The sequence below is a fragment of the Entelurus aequoreus genome, linkage group LG03 (genome assembly GCF_033978785.1).
Source record: "Entelurus aequoreus isolate RoL-2023_Sb linkage group LG03, RoL_Eaeq_v1.1, whole genome shotgun sequence".
Taxonomy (NCBI): domain Eukaryota; kingdom Metazoa; phylum Chordata; class Actinopteri; order Syngnathiformes; family Syngnathidae; genus Entelurus; species Entelurus aequoreus.
Genome location: NC_084733.1, coordinates 82,064,638 through 82,082,071, shown reverse-complemented (window position 1 = coordinate 82,082,071; position 17,434 = coordinate 82,064,638). Strand labels below are relative to the sequence as shown.

Below are 17,434 nucleotides of genomic sequence, written 5' to 3'. Positions count from 1 at the left end.
TATCAGTATATACTGGTCAGGATGCCACCCGAACGCCTCCCTAGGGAGGTGTTTAGGGCACGTCCGACCGGTAGGAGGCCACGGAGAAGACCCAGGACACGTTGGGAAGACTATGTCTCCCGGCTGGCCTGGGAACGCCTCGGGATCCCCCGGGAAGAGCTGGACGGAGTGGCTGGGGAGAGGGAAGTCTGGGCTTCCCTGCTTAGGCTGCTTCCCCCGCGACCCGACCTCGGATAAGCGGAAGAAGATGGATGGATCAATAAAGTTTGTCTAAGTCTAATATGTTGTCTTTATGTTCCCTGTTTCTACTTCTGGAAACTCTTTTAGGATATATTGCCTTTAAATTGTGCCTGGAAAATATCATTTGACTAACATTGCCCTCTTATAGTTGTCCGAACTTTGGCAATAGTTGGAAGTGAGGCGGTAGCGCCGTGACGTCATATTCGGGCGCCGCGCTGTCAGGAGTCCTTGGCTGCCCGGCCTGCTGGAGGTTAACGTTGACGTGACAAGCGAACAGCAAAAATGCAGAGCTGGACACATTTATATCGATCTCTCGCCACGGTAAGAAGTCCACGAACCAGCCCGATCGGCTTACGCTCGGTGTCGGCTTTGTAACGTGAAGACGACGTGGTCGCTGCTTGTTGATATTGTCGCACTTAGCATGTGTGCTAATAAACACCAGAGTCCGCTACGAAAACACGCTGTTAGCGTTTGCCATGGCGGCGAACAAAATATCGACTTTATTGTGTGTTTTTTTTATCATTATTTTATTTATAATTATGTTCGGCTTTATTCGGCTTGGTGACAGTGTCAAAATGTAGCTTATATAACTTGCTAAAGTTGACCCGTGTATTTTTTAAATGTCTTCCATTGTACCGCGACAAATGCGTTCAAATGTTTGCAAGCATTGTTGTAGGAAGCAAACAATATTTAATTAATTTCTGCTAGTTTTATACTAAAAGTAATCCAACATAACTCCGATGACAGCTAGTTAGCCTAGCATAGCTAGTTAGCCTAGCCTAGCAAAGGTTACCTAAATTGGTGTTACCAAATAATGTCGCAGGTTAATTTGAAATAAATATTTTTTTGGACGCTGAATTTATGTCAGTGATTTTTATTTTTTTTAATTACATCAATTTATGCTGACAAAATAATCTGTGTTTAAATATTCGTTGCCTCAAAACTCCAGACCCACTTCCGGTAGTCCAAGACCAAAGCATCTCATTGGCCGGTTCGTAGACAGGATTAATTGTTGTTGTTTTTTTAATTGTTTTTTTAAAAATAAACTTTTAATTATAAATTTCAACATTTACAAACAGTTGAAAATAATAATCAAAGTAAGTACAAAAACAGTATAACAACTGTACAAAACAGTGCCAGGGGGTTGTAAATTCAAAGTAACTAAAATAGAATGCAAAAAATATATCTGTATATAATAAACAAAGTGCAAAGCCATAGGCTCACTCAATCTCAGTAAATAACTTAAATTTGGAACACAGCATCATCGTTTTCACAGCTTTTTGGTTGTTAGAGGTAGAGAGTGTTTTAATAGATAGATAGTAGGGGTGTGGGAAAAAATCGATTCGAATTCGAATCGCGATTCTCACGTTGTGCGATTCAGAATCGATTCTCATTTTTCAAAAAGCGATTTTTCTTATTTAATTTATTTATTAAATGTATTTATTTATTTGATAAAGAAGTTTTGTATTTGGACCAGATCTTTCAAGACACATCAATTGTGTATGTAACTGACATTTGTGTATATTACCTTTTATGATGATAATGATATTGTTGTTTTTTTGCGTCACAGCGGAGTAATCACCTCCCCTGCAAGCTGCACAGCGCTGCAGGGCTCTCCGTCCGCACATACGCCGACAAAGCAGCAAGTAAGATAACACAATCACTTGTGCTCTGCTGTCCGAAGTGTAACAAATACGACCTGTCTTTTCACCTCTGACACGTGTTTTTGTGTCTGCAGTCGAAGCAGATGTCACGGTGGTCGGTTCCGGTCCCGGCGGCTATGTCGCCGCCATCAAGGCGGCGCAGCTCGGCTTCAATGTAAGATGTGTCCCACTTGGTCTTGACAGTCATATTTACAATGTATGAGAAGCGGTATATGTTGGCAAATATTAAAGGGGCAGTGGATCTGGATGAATTTGTACCTCATTCCTGTGAGAATCCTGAATGTGACGGAAGCATTCATGTGTGGGGGTTGGTTAATATACCCAGGACTTTCTGCAGTGTGCTCAAACAACCACCAGGTGGCATCTCCTTGTCTTTCAGTCTTATCAGGTCGGTAGTGCATTCTTCACCCACGCTTTAAGTGAGGGATGAGGCAAAACCTAATCCAGACCTGCTTGTACCACGTGGTAGTATACTAAGTGTTAATTAAGTACACCGTAGTGTTAGCCTTGATGCTACAATTTAAACAGTTTCAGTAAGCCCTAGCCTGTGTGTCGCTTTAATGCTAATGAGCTATGTTTGTCGTTGACAGAGTGTGCGTCCCCAGGGGGCCCTAATGTGTACTTTTGACATATAGACTGTAACTGTGCACTTGTCTCACACAATAGATGTCACGTATCACATACAGCAGGGCTATCTAACTATATAAGGAAGAGGGCTGCAGTTTCAAGAGCCCAAGGTCTCAGGGGCAGGATGTCAAAATCTGGATGTTTCATCAGAAAGTGCCTCCTTTGCGAATGCATTTATTTTAGAGATGTCCGATAATATCGGACTGCCGATATTATTGGCCAATAAATGCTTTAAAATGTGATATCGGAAATTATCGGTATCGGTTTCAAAAAGTAAAATGTATGACTTTTTAAAACGCCGCTGTACGGAGTGGTACACGGACGTAGGGAGAAGTACAGAGCGCCAATAATTCTTAAAGGCACTGCCTTTGCGTGCCAGCCCAATCACATAATATCTACGGCTTTTCACACACACAAGTGAATGCAAAGCATACTTGGTCAACAGCCATACAGGTCACACTGAGGGTGGCCGTATAAACAACTTTAACACTGTTACAAAAATGCGCCACACTCTGAACCCACACCAAACAAGAATGACAAACACATTTCGGGAGAACATCCGCACCGTAACACAACATAAACACAACAGAACAAATACCCAGAACCCCTTGCAGCACCTCAACCCCCCCCCAACCCCACCCACCTCAACCTCCTCATGCTTTCTCAGGGAGAGCATGTCTCAAATTCCAAGCTGCTGTTTTGAGGCATGTTAAAAAAAAATTATGCACTTTGTGACTTGACTAATAAATATGGCAGTGCCATGTTGGCATTTTTTTCCATAACTTGAGTTGATTTATTTTGGAAATCTTTGTTACATTGTTTAATGCATCCAGCGGGGCATCACAACAAAATTAGGCATAATAATGTGTTAATTCCACGACTGTATATATCGGTATCGGTTGATATTGGAATCGGTAATTAAGAGTTGGACAATATCTGATATCGGCAAAAAAGCCATTATCTCTAATTTATTTAATTACCAAGTAAACACATCGGCTCTCACAATGCACTGTCAATACATTTTCTGCTCGGTACTTGTTTCCAGCGTGTGCCGCTAGACAGATAGTTAACAGCATGAAGAAACAGAAGCTCCAGAAGTTTAGTTGAGGATTGATGTTCCTTCTTTTGAATTCTTTCCCTTCCCTAGTTTTATTTCTTTACACTTCTTCCTCAAGTCAGGTTTGTAAGACTGCAAATATAAACATAAAGTAAAAATGTCAAAAGTTTTGTGTATTTTACATAAATAAAAATAGGTTTCGTGTTAATACATTCACACAGTAAACTACAGATGTTTACGCATATAGAAATGAAACATCTACGTCAAACATTGCACACAATGAATGTGGCTCATCACAATTAAACCTAAAGTGTAGCATTTTTGCCCTCTACTGGTCAAATTTAGCGCTACATCTATTAAATGAGCTTTCATCGCCAAAGTAGAAATTCATACTTTATTGTCCAGTCGTTAAATGTCCCGATTTTCGCAATTTATTAGGATTTATTATCAAGCTTGAATTAGTAGTCTTCTTCTCCTCACCCCACTGCTGCTTCATTGTGACACATGTGACTTGCTGTTGCCCCCTGCAGGGTGGCCGGAGTACTGCATACATGACTCACCTTAGTTTTAATGGTTTCATCAAGTCTTGCTGGGCCAAATGAAAAGCTTTGGCGGGCCGGTTGTGGCCATTTTTGATTAGGCTTGCCATAGAGTAACGTAACATAAGGGAGTGGGACAGGAAGACACAATGTGAGCTACATGATGATGTTAACATAAAATTTTAGCGCCATGCTAGGTAAGCATGTTCACAGAAGAAAGACGAAATTTAACACACATGACGGGTTGTTGGCAAAACTTTATTTTACGATGTGTAGCAAAGCCTGCCTCTTTTGTCTAATTTTGTGTCTTCACAGACAGTTTGTGTGGAGAAGAACCCCACACTGGGCGGAACCTGCTTGAATGTCGGCTGCATCCCCTCCAAAGTAAGCATTTTCTATTACTGCTTGTATTATTTTTGCTAATAACATGACATGACGCGTGACGTATGCTCAACGTGTGCAGGCTCTGCTGAACAACTCCTACCTGTACCACTTGGCCCACGGCAAAGACTTTGAGAGCAGAGGCATTGAAAGTAGGTCACTTGCGTCAGGGCAGAGGGCATGCTGGGTATTTTGTGCAGGCTCAAGTGACGCCATGTTTCGTTCAGTCTCGGGGATCTCGCTCAACCTGGAGAAGATGATGGGCCAGAAAAGCGGGGCGGTCAAAGCGCTCACCGGCGGCATCGCACATCTCTTCAAACAGAACAAAGTGAGACCTCTTGTCATTTTTTTTTGTGGTCGTCTGCGTCCACCCATTTTCACAAACGCCGCGACGCGTTTTTTTGTGTCAGGTGACCCACGTCAACGGTTTCGGCAGAGTGACGGGCAAGAACCAGGTGACGGCCACAGCGGACGATGGCAGCGAGCAAGTCATCAACACCAAGAACATCCTCATCGCCACCGGTTCCGAAGTCACGCCCTTCCCTGGAATACAGGTGCGTCTGCGGCCTCTGTTTGGGAAATTATTCTTATTAAATAAAAGCATGTCCAGGGGAAAGCTAAGGTCTTTTAAGTATTTATTTGAGTTATCAAATAACATCAGTTTGCAGAGAAGCAAGTCTACGCTGCTAACAGAAGAATGAAGAGAGGGACAAATAAATCTTTCAGATTCAGAAAACAGGAACTTTTTCGTTAAATCTGGGAAAGGCAGTAATACAGTATCAATCACAAAGTAAACCCATTTGGAGAGTAACCTTTGTTCACCGCTCGCTGTACATATCCTACGAAGTGAGACCTACCTACACTGTTACAATGTCCATTTCTCAGATGATATAATTGTTGATGACTGAGGTATGCTGATAGCAACCCAACCTAACCCCTCCACCCCAACCCCCTCCACATCCCACCCCCCGGATTGTAAATAATGTAAATAATTCAATGTATATACTCTGATGATTAACTTGTGTGATGACTGTATTATGCTGATAGTATATATTTGTACCATGAATTGATTAACGTGGACCCCGACTTAAACAAGTTGAAAAACTTATTCGGGTGTTACCATTTAGTGGTCAATTGTACGGAATATGTACAGTACTGTGCAATCTACTAATAAAAGTTTCAATCAAAAACAATCAAATCAAAAAACAGATACAATAAACTGTATTTAGTTTGATTGTGATATGGGCAAATACAGGAATAATTTGGTTACATCTTGGGAAGGCAGTAGTACAGCATCAATCACAAAATAAACCCATTTGGAGAGTAACCTTTGACCAAAAGGCAGATACAGTAAACTGTATTTAGTCTGATTGTGACATAGGCAAAACAACAGGAATGCTTTGGTTACATCTTGGAAAGGCAGTAATGCAGCACCAATCACAAAATAAACCAATTTGAAGAGTAACCTTTGACCAAATGACAAATACAATAAACCATATTTAGTCTGATTGTGATATAGGCAAAACAACAGGAATGCTTTGGTTACATATTGGAAAGGCAGTAATGCAGCACCAATCACAAAATAAACCAATTTGAAGAGTAACCTTTGACCAAATGACAAATACAATAAACCATATTTTGTCTGATTGTGGTATAGGCAAAAAACAGGAATGCTTTGATTACATCTTGGAAAGGCAGTAATACAGCATCAATCACAAAATAAACATTTGAAGAGTAACATTTGACCAAAAGACAGATACAATAAACTATTTAGTCTGATTATGATATAGGCAAAAACAGGAAGGTTTTGGTTACATCTTGAAAAGGCAGTAATACAGCATCAATCACAAGATAAACCCATTTGGAGAGTAACCTTTAACCAAAAGGTAGATACAGTAAACTGTATTTAGTCTGATTGTGACATGGGCAAAACAACAGGAATGCTTTGATTACATCTTGGAAAGGCAGTAATACAGCATCAATCACAAAATAAACATTTGGAGAGTAACATTTGACTAAAAGACAGATACAATAAAGTATTTAGTCTGATTGTGATATAAGTAAAAACAGGAATGCTTTGGTTACATCTTGGAAAGGCAGTAATACAGCACCAATCACAAAATAAACCCATTTGGCGAGTAACCTTTGACCAAAAGACAAATACAATAAACTGTATTTAGTCTGATTGTGGTATAGGTAAAACAACAGGAATGCTTTGGTTACATCTTGGAAAGGCAGTAATATAGCATCAATCACAAGATAAATCCATTTGGAGAGTAACCTTTGTCCAAAAGACAAATATAATAAACCGTGATTTCCGCACAATAGAGCGCACCAATATATAAGCCGCACCCACCCAGTTTTTCTGCCCACATGTTAGCAGCACCGGACTATATTACTTTAGTAAATAAGAATAGTTTTAGTTATATTGTAAAACTTACAAATGTTGCTTGGAGTGATGAACGAATAATCAATACGAGTAGAAACGCTATGGACGGCTAGAAGATAAAGCGGCACTTTTACTTCCGGTTCAAAACTTTAAACAGCAGGAAACACTTGCAGGCATTCACCCAGTTGCGCCTGCAGTGAGTGAACTCATCCAAAGGATGGCGCCATAGCAGAAACATTAACGCACCATCCAAGTGTCTCTTCGTTTTATGAAAATATTGGCTTCATGGCCGTCAGCGAAGAAAAATCCATAAATTAGTCGCAATGTTCAAAGTGTGGGGAAAAAAGTAGCATCTTATAGTCCAGAATTTAGGTTATATTTGTGATCTTTGTTTTGGTTCAATCTTGAAAAGGCAGTAATACAGCATCAATCACAAAATAAACCCATTTGGAGAGTAACCTTAAAATATAAATTGGTGATCTCTGGCATCACAACAGTCCTTGTCTCATGCTCATGGAATGTAGGGGTCGGGTGTAAAAAGAAACAAGCAAAGCTATCTCTGCAGGGTCTGGGGGAACAAGACCAGAACAGGCCAATGCAGTGAAGAGAAGCAATACAACATAAATCACACAAGAACTGTTACTCGGACTAAAATAGTTGTTACTGTTGCTGGCAGTGATGGCCATGTTTCACGTTGCAGATCGACGAGGAGACCGTCGTGTCGTCCACGGGGGCGCTGTCCCTCAAGAAAGTTCCGGAGGAGCTGATCGTGATCGGAGGCGGCGTCATCGGAGTGGAGCTGGTCTGCGTCTCTAGAGTCACATGACGCCCGTGTCGCCAACAGCAGCGCTGACCCCCGGTCCTTCTGTCCCGCAGGGGTCCGTGTGGCAGCGTCTGGGCTCCAAGGTGACGGCGGTGGAGTTCCTGGCCCACGTGGGCGGCATGGGCATCGACATGGAGATCTCCAAGAACTTCCAGCGCATCCTGCAGAAGCAGGGCCTCAAGTTCAAGCTGGGCACCAAAGTGCTGGGCGCCACCAGGAGGCCCGACGGCAAGGTGGACGTGGCGTGAGTACCAACCCCCCGCCCTCAGCTCCGGTCGTCACCTCAGCACCTTAAGCGGCGGTCTGCCTGTTCCAGCGTGGAGGCTGCGGCCGGCGGCAAGAACGAGACGCTGACGTGCGACGTGCTGCTGGTGTGCATCGGCCGGCGACCCTTCACCCAGAAGCTGGGCCTGGAGGGGCTGGGCATCGAGCTGGACAACAGGGGGCGCATCCCCGTCAACAACCGCTTCCAGACCAAAGTGCCAAGGTGTGCACGTGTCAGTCGATGCCATCTTTTGTGCGTTTTAGCACCTTCCTCAGCATCTTCCTCCCTTTTTAGTATTTACGCCATCGGCGACGTGATCGCGGGGCCCATGTTGGCCCACAAAGCCGAAGACGAGGGCATCATCTGTGTGGAGGGAATAGCGGGTGGCGCCGTGCACATCGACTACAACTGTGTCCCCTCGGTCATATACACGCACCCCGAATTGGCCTGGGTGGGCAAGACCGAGGAGCAGCTCAAAGAGGAGGTAAGGGTGGCTACCGAATTCTCTACTTTCAATACTGGTGCCAATCGCCGGTTCTAACGGGTATCGATTCACCTGAAATCCAACAGTGCCATATTACGATAATCAATCAATCAATGTAAGGCTGCAGCTAACGATTATTTTTCTATCGATTAATCTATAGATTTTTTTCGATTAATTGGTTAATCTATAGATTATTTTTTCGATTCATCTATAGATTATTTTTCCTTTTAGCGATTTTTTTTTTTTTTTTTAAATGAAGATGAAAAAATAAATGTAGGCCTGTTTTTTCAAAAGGCATGGCTTTTATTTACAAAAAAAAAGAAGTATGGCCACTCAGTCAACATTGACAACAACATGACAAAATATTCTGTAACAATGTAAACATTTAAAACTTTTAACATTTAACAAAATTAAAAGTAGCTTATTTGCTTTTTAATGTGCAAATATAAAAGTAAACATCCAGTGCAAATCTTAATATTCTGCAATAGTATAAGCATTTCAAAAGTAAAAGTATTGCTTATTTTGCTTTAAAATGTGCAAAAATAAAGATAAACATCCAATACAAAAAAGTGCAAAACGAAATATTCTGTAACAACAGTGTAAACATTTCAACAAAAGTGAAAGTATTGCTTATTTGCTAAAATGTGCAAAAATAAAGATAAACATCCAATACAAAAAAATGCCAATCTAAATATTCTGGAGCACTGTAAACATTAAGTATTGCTTTTAAAATGTGCAAAATAAACATCCAGTCCAACACAGTACACAATAACCAATTCTACTCATTCCAGTGAGTGACTAACAGTTGTAATGAAGAAAGGTTAGCATGTCTACATACTTTGGTTCTTTTCATGTTTACAATATTCCCAGCAGCTGAAAATAGGTGCTCAGAAGGGGTCGATGTGGCTGGAACTGAGAACTAATTAGCCTTCACCTCAAGCCAGGACTGCGAGTGAGCTGAGCTCCAGTTTATATTTCTAGAAGGTCAACGGGCTCATAGTGATGTTACTAGTAGTTGACTGGGAGGTGTTTATTATCATTTGGGGAGAGTCCGCTGCCTGATGCTCACCTGCTAAACACCTATCTGCTCCACGCTGAAGCGCTGACTACATGCGCTCTGAATACGCACTGCTGATTGGCTGATAACGCTTTGTATAACGCTTTGTGTGTACCAATCAGATGGTTGTGTGGGTGGGACAATGCTGCGTGCTGAGACAGAGGCAGCCGCAGAAGGAGCAAAGCAGCTTGTTAACACTTTAGCAGCTAAAGTTAGCTTTAGCTTAAAAACTCGTTCGGTACACCCCCGTACCGAACCGAAAGCCCCGTACCGAAACGGTTCAATACAAAACACGTACCGTTACACCCCTAGCAGATACAAATGACACATTCATGTTTTTGTGTAATGATGACAACGTATACTCGCGCGGACGATTGACTAGTTGATGGTTTTCTTTTCAAATGTTCGTTCATAGCCGTTGTGCTGCTATGATAGGCCATTTACTCGACACAGTGTGCATACAACAACATTATTAGGCCGTTTATTGAAATACTCCCACACTTTTGACCACTTTTGGCGTGATTTTTTCCCCCTCGCTCGCACAGTCTGCTTTGCGCTCCGCCATGACGGTAGTGTGACGTAAATATGCGACGCGCCGACGCACAAAAACGGCGTCGACGTATTTACGTAACCGACGCGTCGTTTCAGCCTTAAATCAATGTTTATTTATATAGCCCTAAATCACAAGTGTCTCAAAGGGCTGCACAAGCCACAACGACATCCGCGGTACAGAGCCCACATAAGGGCAAGGAAAAACTCACAACCCCAATGGGAGGTTGATGTGAATGACTATGAGAAACCTTGGAGAGGGCATATGTGGGTGACACCCCCGCCCCCTGGATGCAATGGACGTCGAGTGGGTCTGACATAATATTGTGAAAGTCCAGTCCATAGTGGATCTAACATAATAGTGAGAGTCCAGTCCATAGTGGGGCCAGCAGGAGACCATCTCGAGCGGAGACGGGTCAGCAGCGCAGAGATGTCCCCAACCGATGCACAGGTGAGCGGTCCATCCATGGCCACCGGACCCGTGTCCCCACCTCCACAAGGGAGAGGGGACCAGAGGAGAAAAGAAAAGAAACGGCAGATCAACTGGTCTAAAAAGTGGGTCTATTTAAAGGCTAGAGTATACAAATGAGTTTTAAGATGGGACTTAAATGCTTCTACTGAGGTAGCATCTCTAACTGTTACCGGGAGGGCATTCCAGAGTACTAGAGCCCGAATAGAAAACGCTCTATAGCCCGCAGACTTTTTTTGGGCTCTGGGAATCACTAATAAGCCGGAGTTCTTTGAACGCAGATTTCTTGCCGGGACATATGGTACAATACAATCGGCAAGATAGGATGGAGCTAGACCGTGTAGTATTTTATACGTAAGTAGTAAAACCTTAAAGTCACATCTTAAGTGCACAGGAAGCCAGCGCACTTAACGCACAGATAACTTTGTTGCACGAGACGCCACGTCCGATTTTAGACGAAACAGCTGCTAATGTAAACAATCAGTCAACTAGCACTCAGGGCGGACTCAACCAAACTCCCTCGAAGTCAGGGGTGTCCAAAGTTTTACCGCATTGGGCTAAAAAAATTTGATCGAGGGCCGAAAGTCGACTGAATGTATGTGTGTATATGTGTGTGTGTATATATGTATGTATATGTGTATATATATATTTGCGTTGGTTCAATTTTTGTTTTTTGCACCATGACTAGGGAAGTTTGTTTGCATTCTGTCATATAAGTACATGCTGCGCTTGGTTTCTTCATTATGGTATTTATTGATTTTTGTCAAATACATTTCATTTCACGATACAAGTTGTCGTCAGGAGCAGTATTTAAAGCTTTTGTTGGCAAATGGCACGCATTAAGGATGATATCAAGATAATCGCACAATTAATGTGTTTTTTCTACAGTTGTTTATCTTATTAAATATTTATGTGGTAATAATAATAATAACCTATATATTTGCACTCTAATTGCGTTACAAACTCCCAAAGTCTAACTGTATTAAAAATTTAAAAAATCATAATTTATTAAATTCATAAGAGGATTTTATCTAACCAAATATTGTGCTGCAATCCATATGTCTTGGTCTTTAATATATTTTCACATGATCCGATCTTCCCGAATGTTTTGATGGTGGGTCGGGGTGTTGGGTGGGACGCAACTACATGACTACCACTATTAATAACTTCTTTCCACATGATCCAAACTTCTTGAATAATTTGATGGTGGGTCAAGGGTGTCGGGTGGGACGCAACTGCATGACTACTACTACTACTACTACTAATAACTTCCTTCCACATGATCCAATCTACCCGAATGGTTTGATGGTGGGACGCAACTGCATGACTACCACTGCTAATAACTTCTTTCCACATGATCCAAACTTCTCGAATAATTTGATGGTGGGTCGGGGGTGTCGGGTGGGACGCAACTACATGACTACTACTACTACTAACTTCCTTCCACATGATCCGATCTTTCCGAATGTTTTGATGTTGGGTCGGGATGTTGGGTGGGACGCAACTGCATGAATACTAAGACTACTAATAACTTCCTTCCACATGATCCGATCTTCCCGAATAATTTGATGGTGTGTCGGGTGGGACGCAACTGCGTGACTACTACTACTACTAACTTCTTTCAACATGATCCGATCTTCCCGACTGTTTTGATGGTGGGTCGGTGGTGTTGGGTGGGACGCAACTGCATGACTACTACTACTAATAACTTCCTTTCACATGATCTGATCTTCCCGAATGTTTTGATGGTGGGGGGTGGGACGCAACTGCATAAATACTACGGCGCTTTATTGCCCCCTTGTGGTGAAAAACTATATCAGTAATAACTTTCTTGCACATTATCTGTTTTTCCTCAAATTTTTGGGGGTGGGTCAGGGCATCGGGAAGGACGACTTGCCTATACTTCGCCGTGCAAGGGGGGCGAGGGCACGTTCATCACAGATTTAATTGTAACTTGTCATACTTGCAAATGATAATATGAAATTAAAACAACAACTTGACAGCAATTGACTAATTTTTAAATGTTGCAATACAAAAATGTGATATTATTATTAAAAACAGATATTTATTAACATACTCTTAAAATGGTGCTGGTGTGTATTCTCAGGTACCGGGAATTGGTACGGTATCTGTTCAGATGTAAACGAAACCTGTCCTTAATCAAGACCGTCACTGATCCGAGAGCAGCGCCAAGCTAACGCTTCTTTTGCTCCTCAGGGCACGCCCTACAAGGTGGGCAAGTTCCCCTTCGCCGCCAACAGTCGCGCTAAAACCAACGCAGACACGGACGGCCTGGTGAAGATCCTCAGCCACAAGGAGACGGACAGGATGCTGGGAGCGCACATCCTGGGAACCGTAAGACCTTTTTAAACCACGCGCCTTTAAGAAACCTCAGGAATGAAAGTGGCGGTGTGCTTTTGACCTGCAGGGGGCAGGAGAGATGATCAACGAGGCAGCCTTGGCCATGGAGTACGGGGCGTCCTGCGAGGACATCGCCAGAGTTTGCCACGCCCACCCAGTACGATCTACAACACACACACGTTATGACACCATTTAGGCTGGGCGATACGGCTGAAATCGGTATCACGATATCAGTTTTATATCGGCCGATATCGATATTGATGTTTTTATGACCTACGGAAAGTAAGGAGCAGGAGAAAAATATATTTTATTTGAAATGTGACTTTTTTTTATTATAATCCCTCAGCTATCAAGGCAGAAAAGAAAGGAAATGTCAACACAAGCATGGAAAACACTCACTCAATGTAAATAAAATACAAAAATCACATTGAACGCTTAATAAGCTCTTAAAAATAAGGAATATGTAAGAAATGCTTCATAAAGTGTAAGAAAATAGTGCAAATGAAAATGAAACCCGACTGAAAGGGTTAACAAAGATTGTTAGACGCAAGGTATTCATTTAGCTGCTTTGCTAACTTTTTTTTCTTCAGGGTTTTAGAGATAAAGGGGAGGTGCGAGGTTACGTCTTTTAAGCAAAGGAAAATGTGTATACAAACAGAAAGCTGAGAATAAATATTTTCTGCAGGTTTAGTGGCAGGAAGTTACAGCTGTGCTCTAAAGTGTGAGCGCGGCTAATGTGGTGTGGTATTCGCGGTCTTGATGAGTGTCTTGCATTTACAGACCACAAAAATTAAAACTGTCCAGGTGACTTTTCCTCTTTTATCCACAATTTCTTCATTTTGACTTTCTCTTCTCACTCCATGCAAAAATCAACGAAACTTGATAGTTGATACTGTTACCTGATTGGCTGTTAGGATGTCACTCCCACTGATCAGTGATCACTTCCTGCGTTGCTCGGTTACCAGACAGCGAGTGCCTTTGTTCATGCAACCAACCTTGCTTCCATACTTCCGCTTTCTTACTATGAAGAAAAAAAGAATCATCTAACGTTTATCGATGACACGTCTATGCCGATATATTGATATCAATTTATCGCTCAGCACTATGACATCATCAGTCAATTAAGCGCTAACGAGCCTGGTCTTCTTGCAGACGGTGTCGGAGGCCTTCAGAGAAGCCAACCTGGCCGCCTCCTTTGGAAAAGCCATCAACTTTTAATCATCATCTCACATGAAGACAGAAGAAGAAATTCCAAGATCTTAAGTCTTCTTCACAGTCCAGAAGCTTCTTCTCTTATTTCCTGCTCATTGAAATATTACTTAAAATTCTAACGGAGATATTTTCCTCTTTTTTTTATTTACAATTTCCATCTAGTCGCAAAGCAGCATCCAACAGGAAGCTTGCACAATTCCCATCTGGTGATGCTGCTTTTATTTATTCCTACTTCCTGTACAAGACTGTGATTGGCCGTTCCACCATCAAGGAAATAAATATGTCAACACACTGCTGTCTGGTTTTTTTTTAACCTTTAACCGTTCTATTCTTGTTGTTCCCTCAAGAAGACTCGCTTGGTGTGTACTCAGCAGGTGTGCTGCTGCTGCGGACCCCACAAGACGGACCTTCAGACGCGACCACATCAAAAAATAGCGTTAGGGTAAATGTTTTTGCTTAGTTTATCATTTAACACAAATGTGTCCAATTTTGCAACAATTTAACGCAAATTTGTCCCAATATTTAAACAAAATGCTAATTTTTCCAATTTTTCTACAATTTAACACATGTCCTATTTTTCTACAATTTAACACAAATTTGTCCAATTATTCAGCAAAATGCAAATTTGTCCAATTTTTCAACAATTTAACAGAAATTTGTTCACATTTTTTCAATTAAATGCTAATTTGTCCAATTTTTACAACAAAATGCTAATTTGTCCAATTTTTCTACAATTTAATGTAAATGTGTCCAATTTTTCACCAAAATGCAAATTCGTCCAATTTTTCAACCAACACAAATTTGTCCAATTGTTCTACAATTCAACACAAATGTGTCCCAAGGTTTCAACAAAATGCAAATTTTTCCAATATTTCTACAATTTAACACACATTTGTCCAATTTTTCAACTAACACAAAGTTGTCCACTTTTTCACCAAAATGCAAATGTGTCCAATTATTCACCAAAATGCAAATGTGTCAAATTTTTCAACAATTTAACGCAAATGTGTCCAATTTTTTAACAAAATGTAAATTTGTTTAATTTTTCAACAATTTAACATTTGTCCAATTTTTCAACAATTTAACGCAAATGTGTACAAGTTTTCACCAAAATGCAACTTTGTCTAACTTTTCAACAATTTAACGCTAATTTGTCCAATGTTTCACCTAAATGCAAATTTGTCAAATTTTTCAACAATTTAACGTAAATTTGTCAAATTTTTCAACAAGTTACAGCAAATTTGTCCTATCTTTTTACAAAATTTAAATTTGCCGGGTTTTTCAACCAACACAAATTTGTCTTAATTTTTCACTTAAATGCAGATGTGTCTAATTTTTCAACAATTTAACATAAATGTGTCCAATTTTTCGCCAAAATGCAAATTTGTCCCAATTTTTCAACTAACACAAATTTGTCCAATTTTTTCACCAAAATGCAAATGTGTCCAATTTTTCATCAAAATGCAAATGTGTCCAATTTTTCAACGATTTAACGCAAATTTGTCCAATCTTTTTACAAAATTTAAATTTGCCGGGTTTTTCAACCAACACAAATTTGTCTTAATTTTTCACTTAAATGCAGATGTGTCTAATTTTTCAACAATTTAACATAAATGTGTCCAATTTTTCAACAAATTGCAAATTTGTCCAATTTTTCAACTAACACAAAGTTGTCCAATTTTTCAACTAACACAAAGTTGTCTAGTTTTTCACCGAAATGCAAATGTGTCCAATTTTCAGCAATTTAACGCAAATGTGTCCAATTTTTTAACAAAATGTAAATTTGTCTAATTTTTCAACAATTTAACATTTGTCCCAATTTTTCAACAATTTAACGCAAATGTGTCCAAGTTTTCACCAAAATGCAACTTTGTCTAACTTTTCAACAATTTAACGCTAATTTGTCCAATGTTTCACCTAAATGCAAATTTGTCTAATTTTTCAACTATTTAACGTAAATTTGTCTAATTTTTCAACAAGTTACAGCAAATGTGTTGAATTTTTCACCTAGTTGCAACTTTGTCCAATTTGTCAACTATTTAAAGCAAATTTGTCCAGTTTTTCCACCAAAATGCAAATGTGTCCAATTTTCAACAATTTGACAAATTTGTGTTAGTTAAAAAATGTGTCAAATTTTTTAACTAACACAAATTTGTCAAATTTTTTATTCAACACAAATTTGTCAAATTTTTCAACAATTTAACACAAATTTGTTCCAATTTTTCAACAAAATGCTAATTTGTCAAATTTTTCTACGATTTAACGTAAATTTGTCAAATTTTTCACCAAAATGCAAATTTGTCAAATTTTTTAACTAACACAAATTTGTCAAATTTTTTTAACTAAAACAAATTTGTCAAATTTTTTAACTAACACAAATTTGTTAAATTTTTCACCAAAATGCAAATGTGTCAAATTTTTCAACAATTCAACAGAAATGTGTTCCCATTTTTCAACAAAATGCTAATTGTCCAATTTTTCTACAATTTAACATACACGTGCCCATTTTTTCACCAAAATGCAAATTTGTCCAATTTTTCAACTAACACAAATTTGTCCAATTTTTTCACCAAAATGCAAATGTGTACAATTTTTCATCAAAATGCAAAAATGTCCAATTTTTCAACAATTTAACGCAAATTTGTCCAATCTTTTTACAAAATTTAAATTTGCCGGGTTTTTCAACCAACACAAATTTGTCTTAATTTTTCACTTAAATGCAGATGTGTCTAATTTTTCAACAATTTAACGTCCAATTTTTCAACAAATTGCAAATTTGTCCAATTTTTCAACTAACACAAAGTTGTCCAATTTTTCAACTAACACAAACTTGTCCAGTTTTTCACCAAAATGCAAATGTGTCCAATTTTCAACAATTTATCGCAAATTTGTCCAATTTTTTAACAAAGTGCAAATTTGTCTAATTTTTCAACAATTTAACATTAATTTGTCCAATTTTTCAACAATTTAACGCAAATGTGTCCAAGTTTTCACCAAAATGCAGCTTTGTCTAACTTTTCAACAATTTAACGCTAATTTGTCCAATGTTTCACCTAAATGCAAATTTGTCTAATTTTTCAACAAATTAACGTAAATTTGTCTAATTTTTCAACCAGTTACAGCAAATTTGTTGAATTTTTCACCTAGTTGCAACTTTGTCCAATTTGTCAACTATTTAAAGCAAATTTGTCCAGTTTTTCCACCAAAATGCAAATGTGTCCAATTTTCAACAATTTGACAAATTTGTGTTAGTTAAAAAATGTGTCAAATTTTTTAACTAACACAAATTTGTCAAATTTTTCAACAATTTAACACAA

At 39.6% G+C, this 17,434-nt stretch overlaps 2 protein-coding genes across 2 annotated transcripts in view; both read left to right on the top strand.

Annotated features, from left to right (window-relative positions):
• Nucleotides 1-436: 436 nt before the first annotated feature.
• Nucleotides 437-14,409, top strand: LOC133646962 (dihydrolipoyl dehydrogenase, mitochondrial-like). The gene is made up of 14 exons (XM_062042938.1): nucleotides 437-561; nucleotides 1,811-1,886; nucleotides 1,979-2,058; nucleotides 4,443-4,511; nucleotides 4,591-4,660; nucleotides 4,736-4,836; nucleotides 4,919-5,062; nucleotides 7,598-7,699; nucleotides 7,774-7,964; nucleotides 8,037-8,207; nucleotides 8,280-8,469; nucleotides 12,762-12,899; nucleotides 12,973-13,062; nucleotides 14,058-14,409. The coding sequence occupies exons 1-14, from the start codon at nucleotides 523-525 to the stop codon at nucleotides 14,121-14,123; spliced, it is 1,527 nt and encodes a 508-aa protein (XP_061898922.1). The 5' UTR covers nucleotides 437-522; the 3' UTR covers nucleotides 14,124-14,409.
• Nucleotides 14,410-14,478: 69 nt separating this feature from the next.
• Nucleotides 14,479-17,434, top strand: part of syt8 (synaptotagmin VIII) — a 22,336-nt gene continuing 19,380 nt past the window's right edge. Inside the window, exon 1 of the mRNA XM_062042939.1 lies at nucleotides 14,479-14,559. The gene's annotated coding sequence lies outside the window, so the exon portion shown is untranslated. The remainder of the gene's footprint in view (nucleotides 14,560-17,434) is intronic.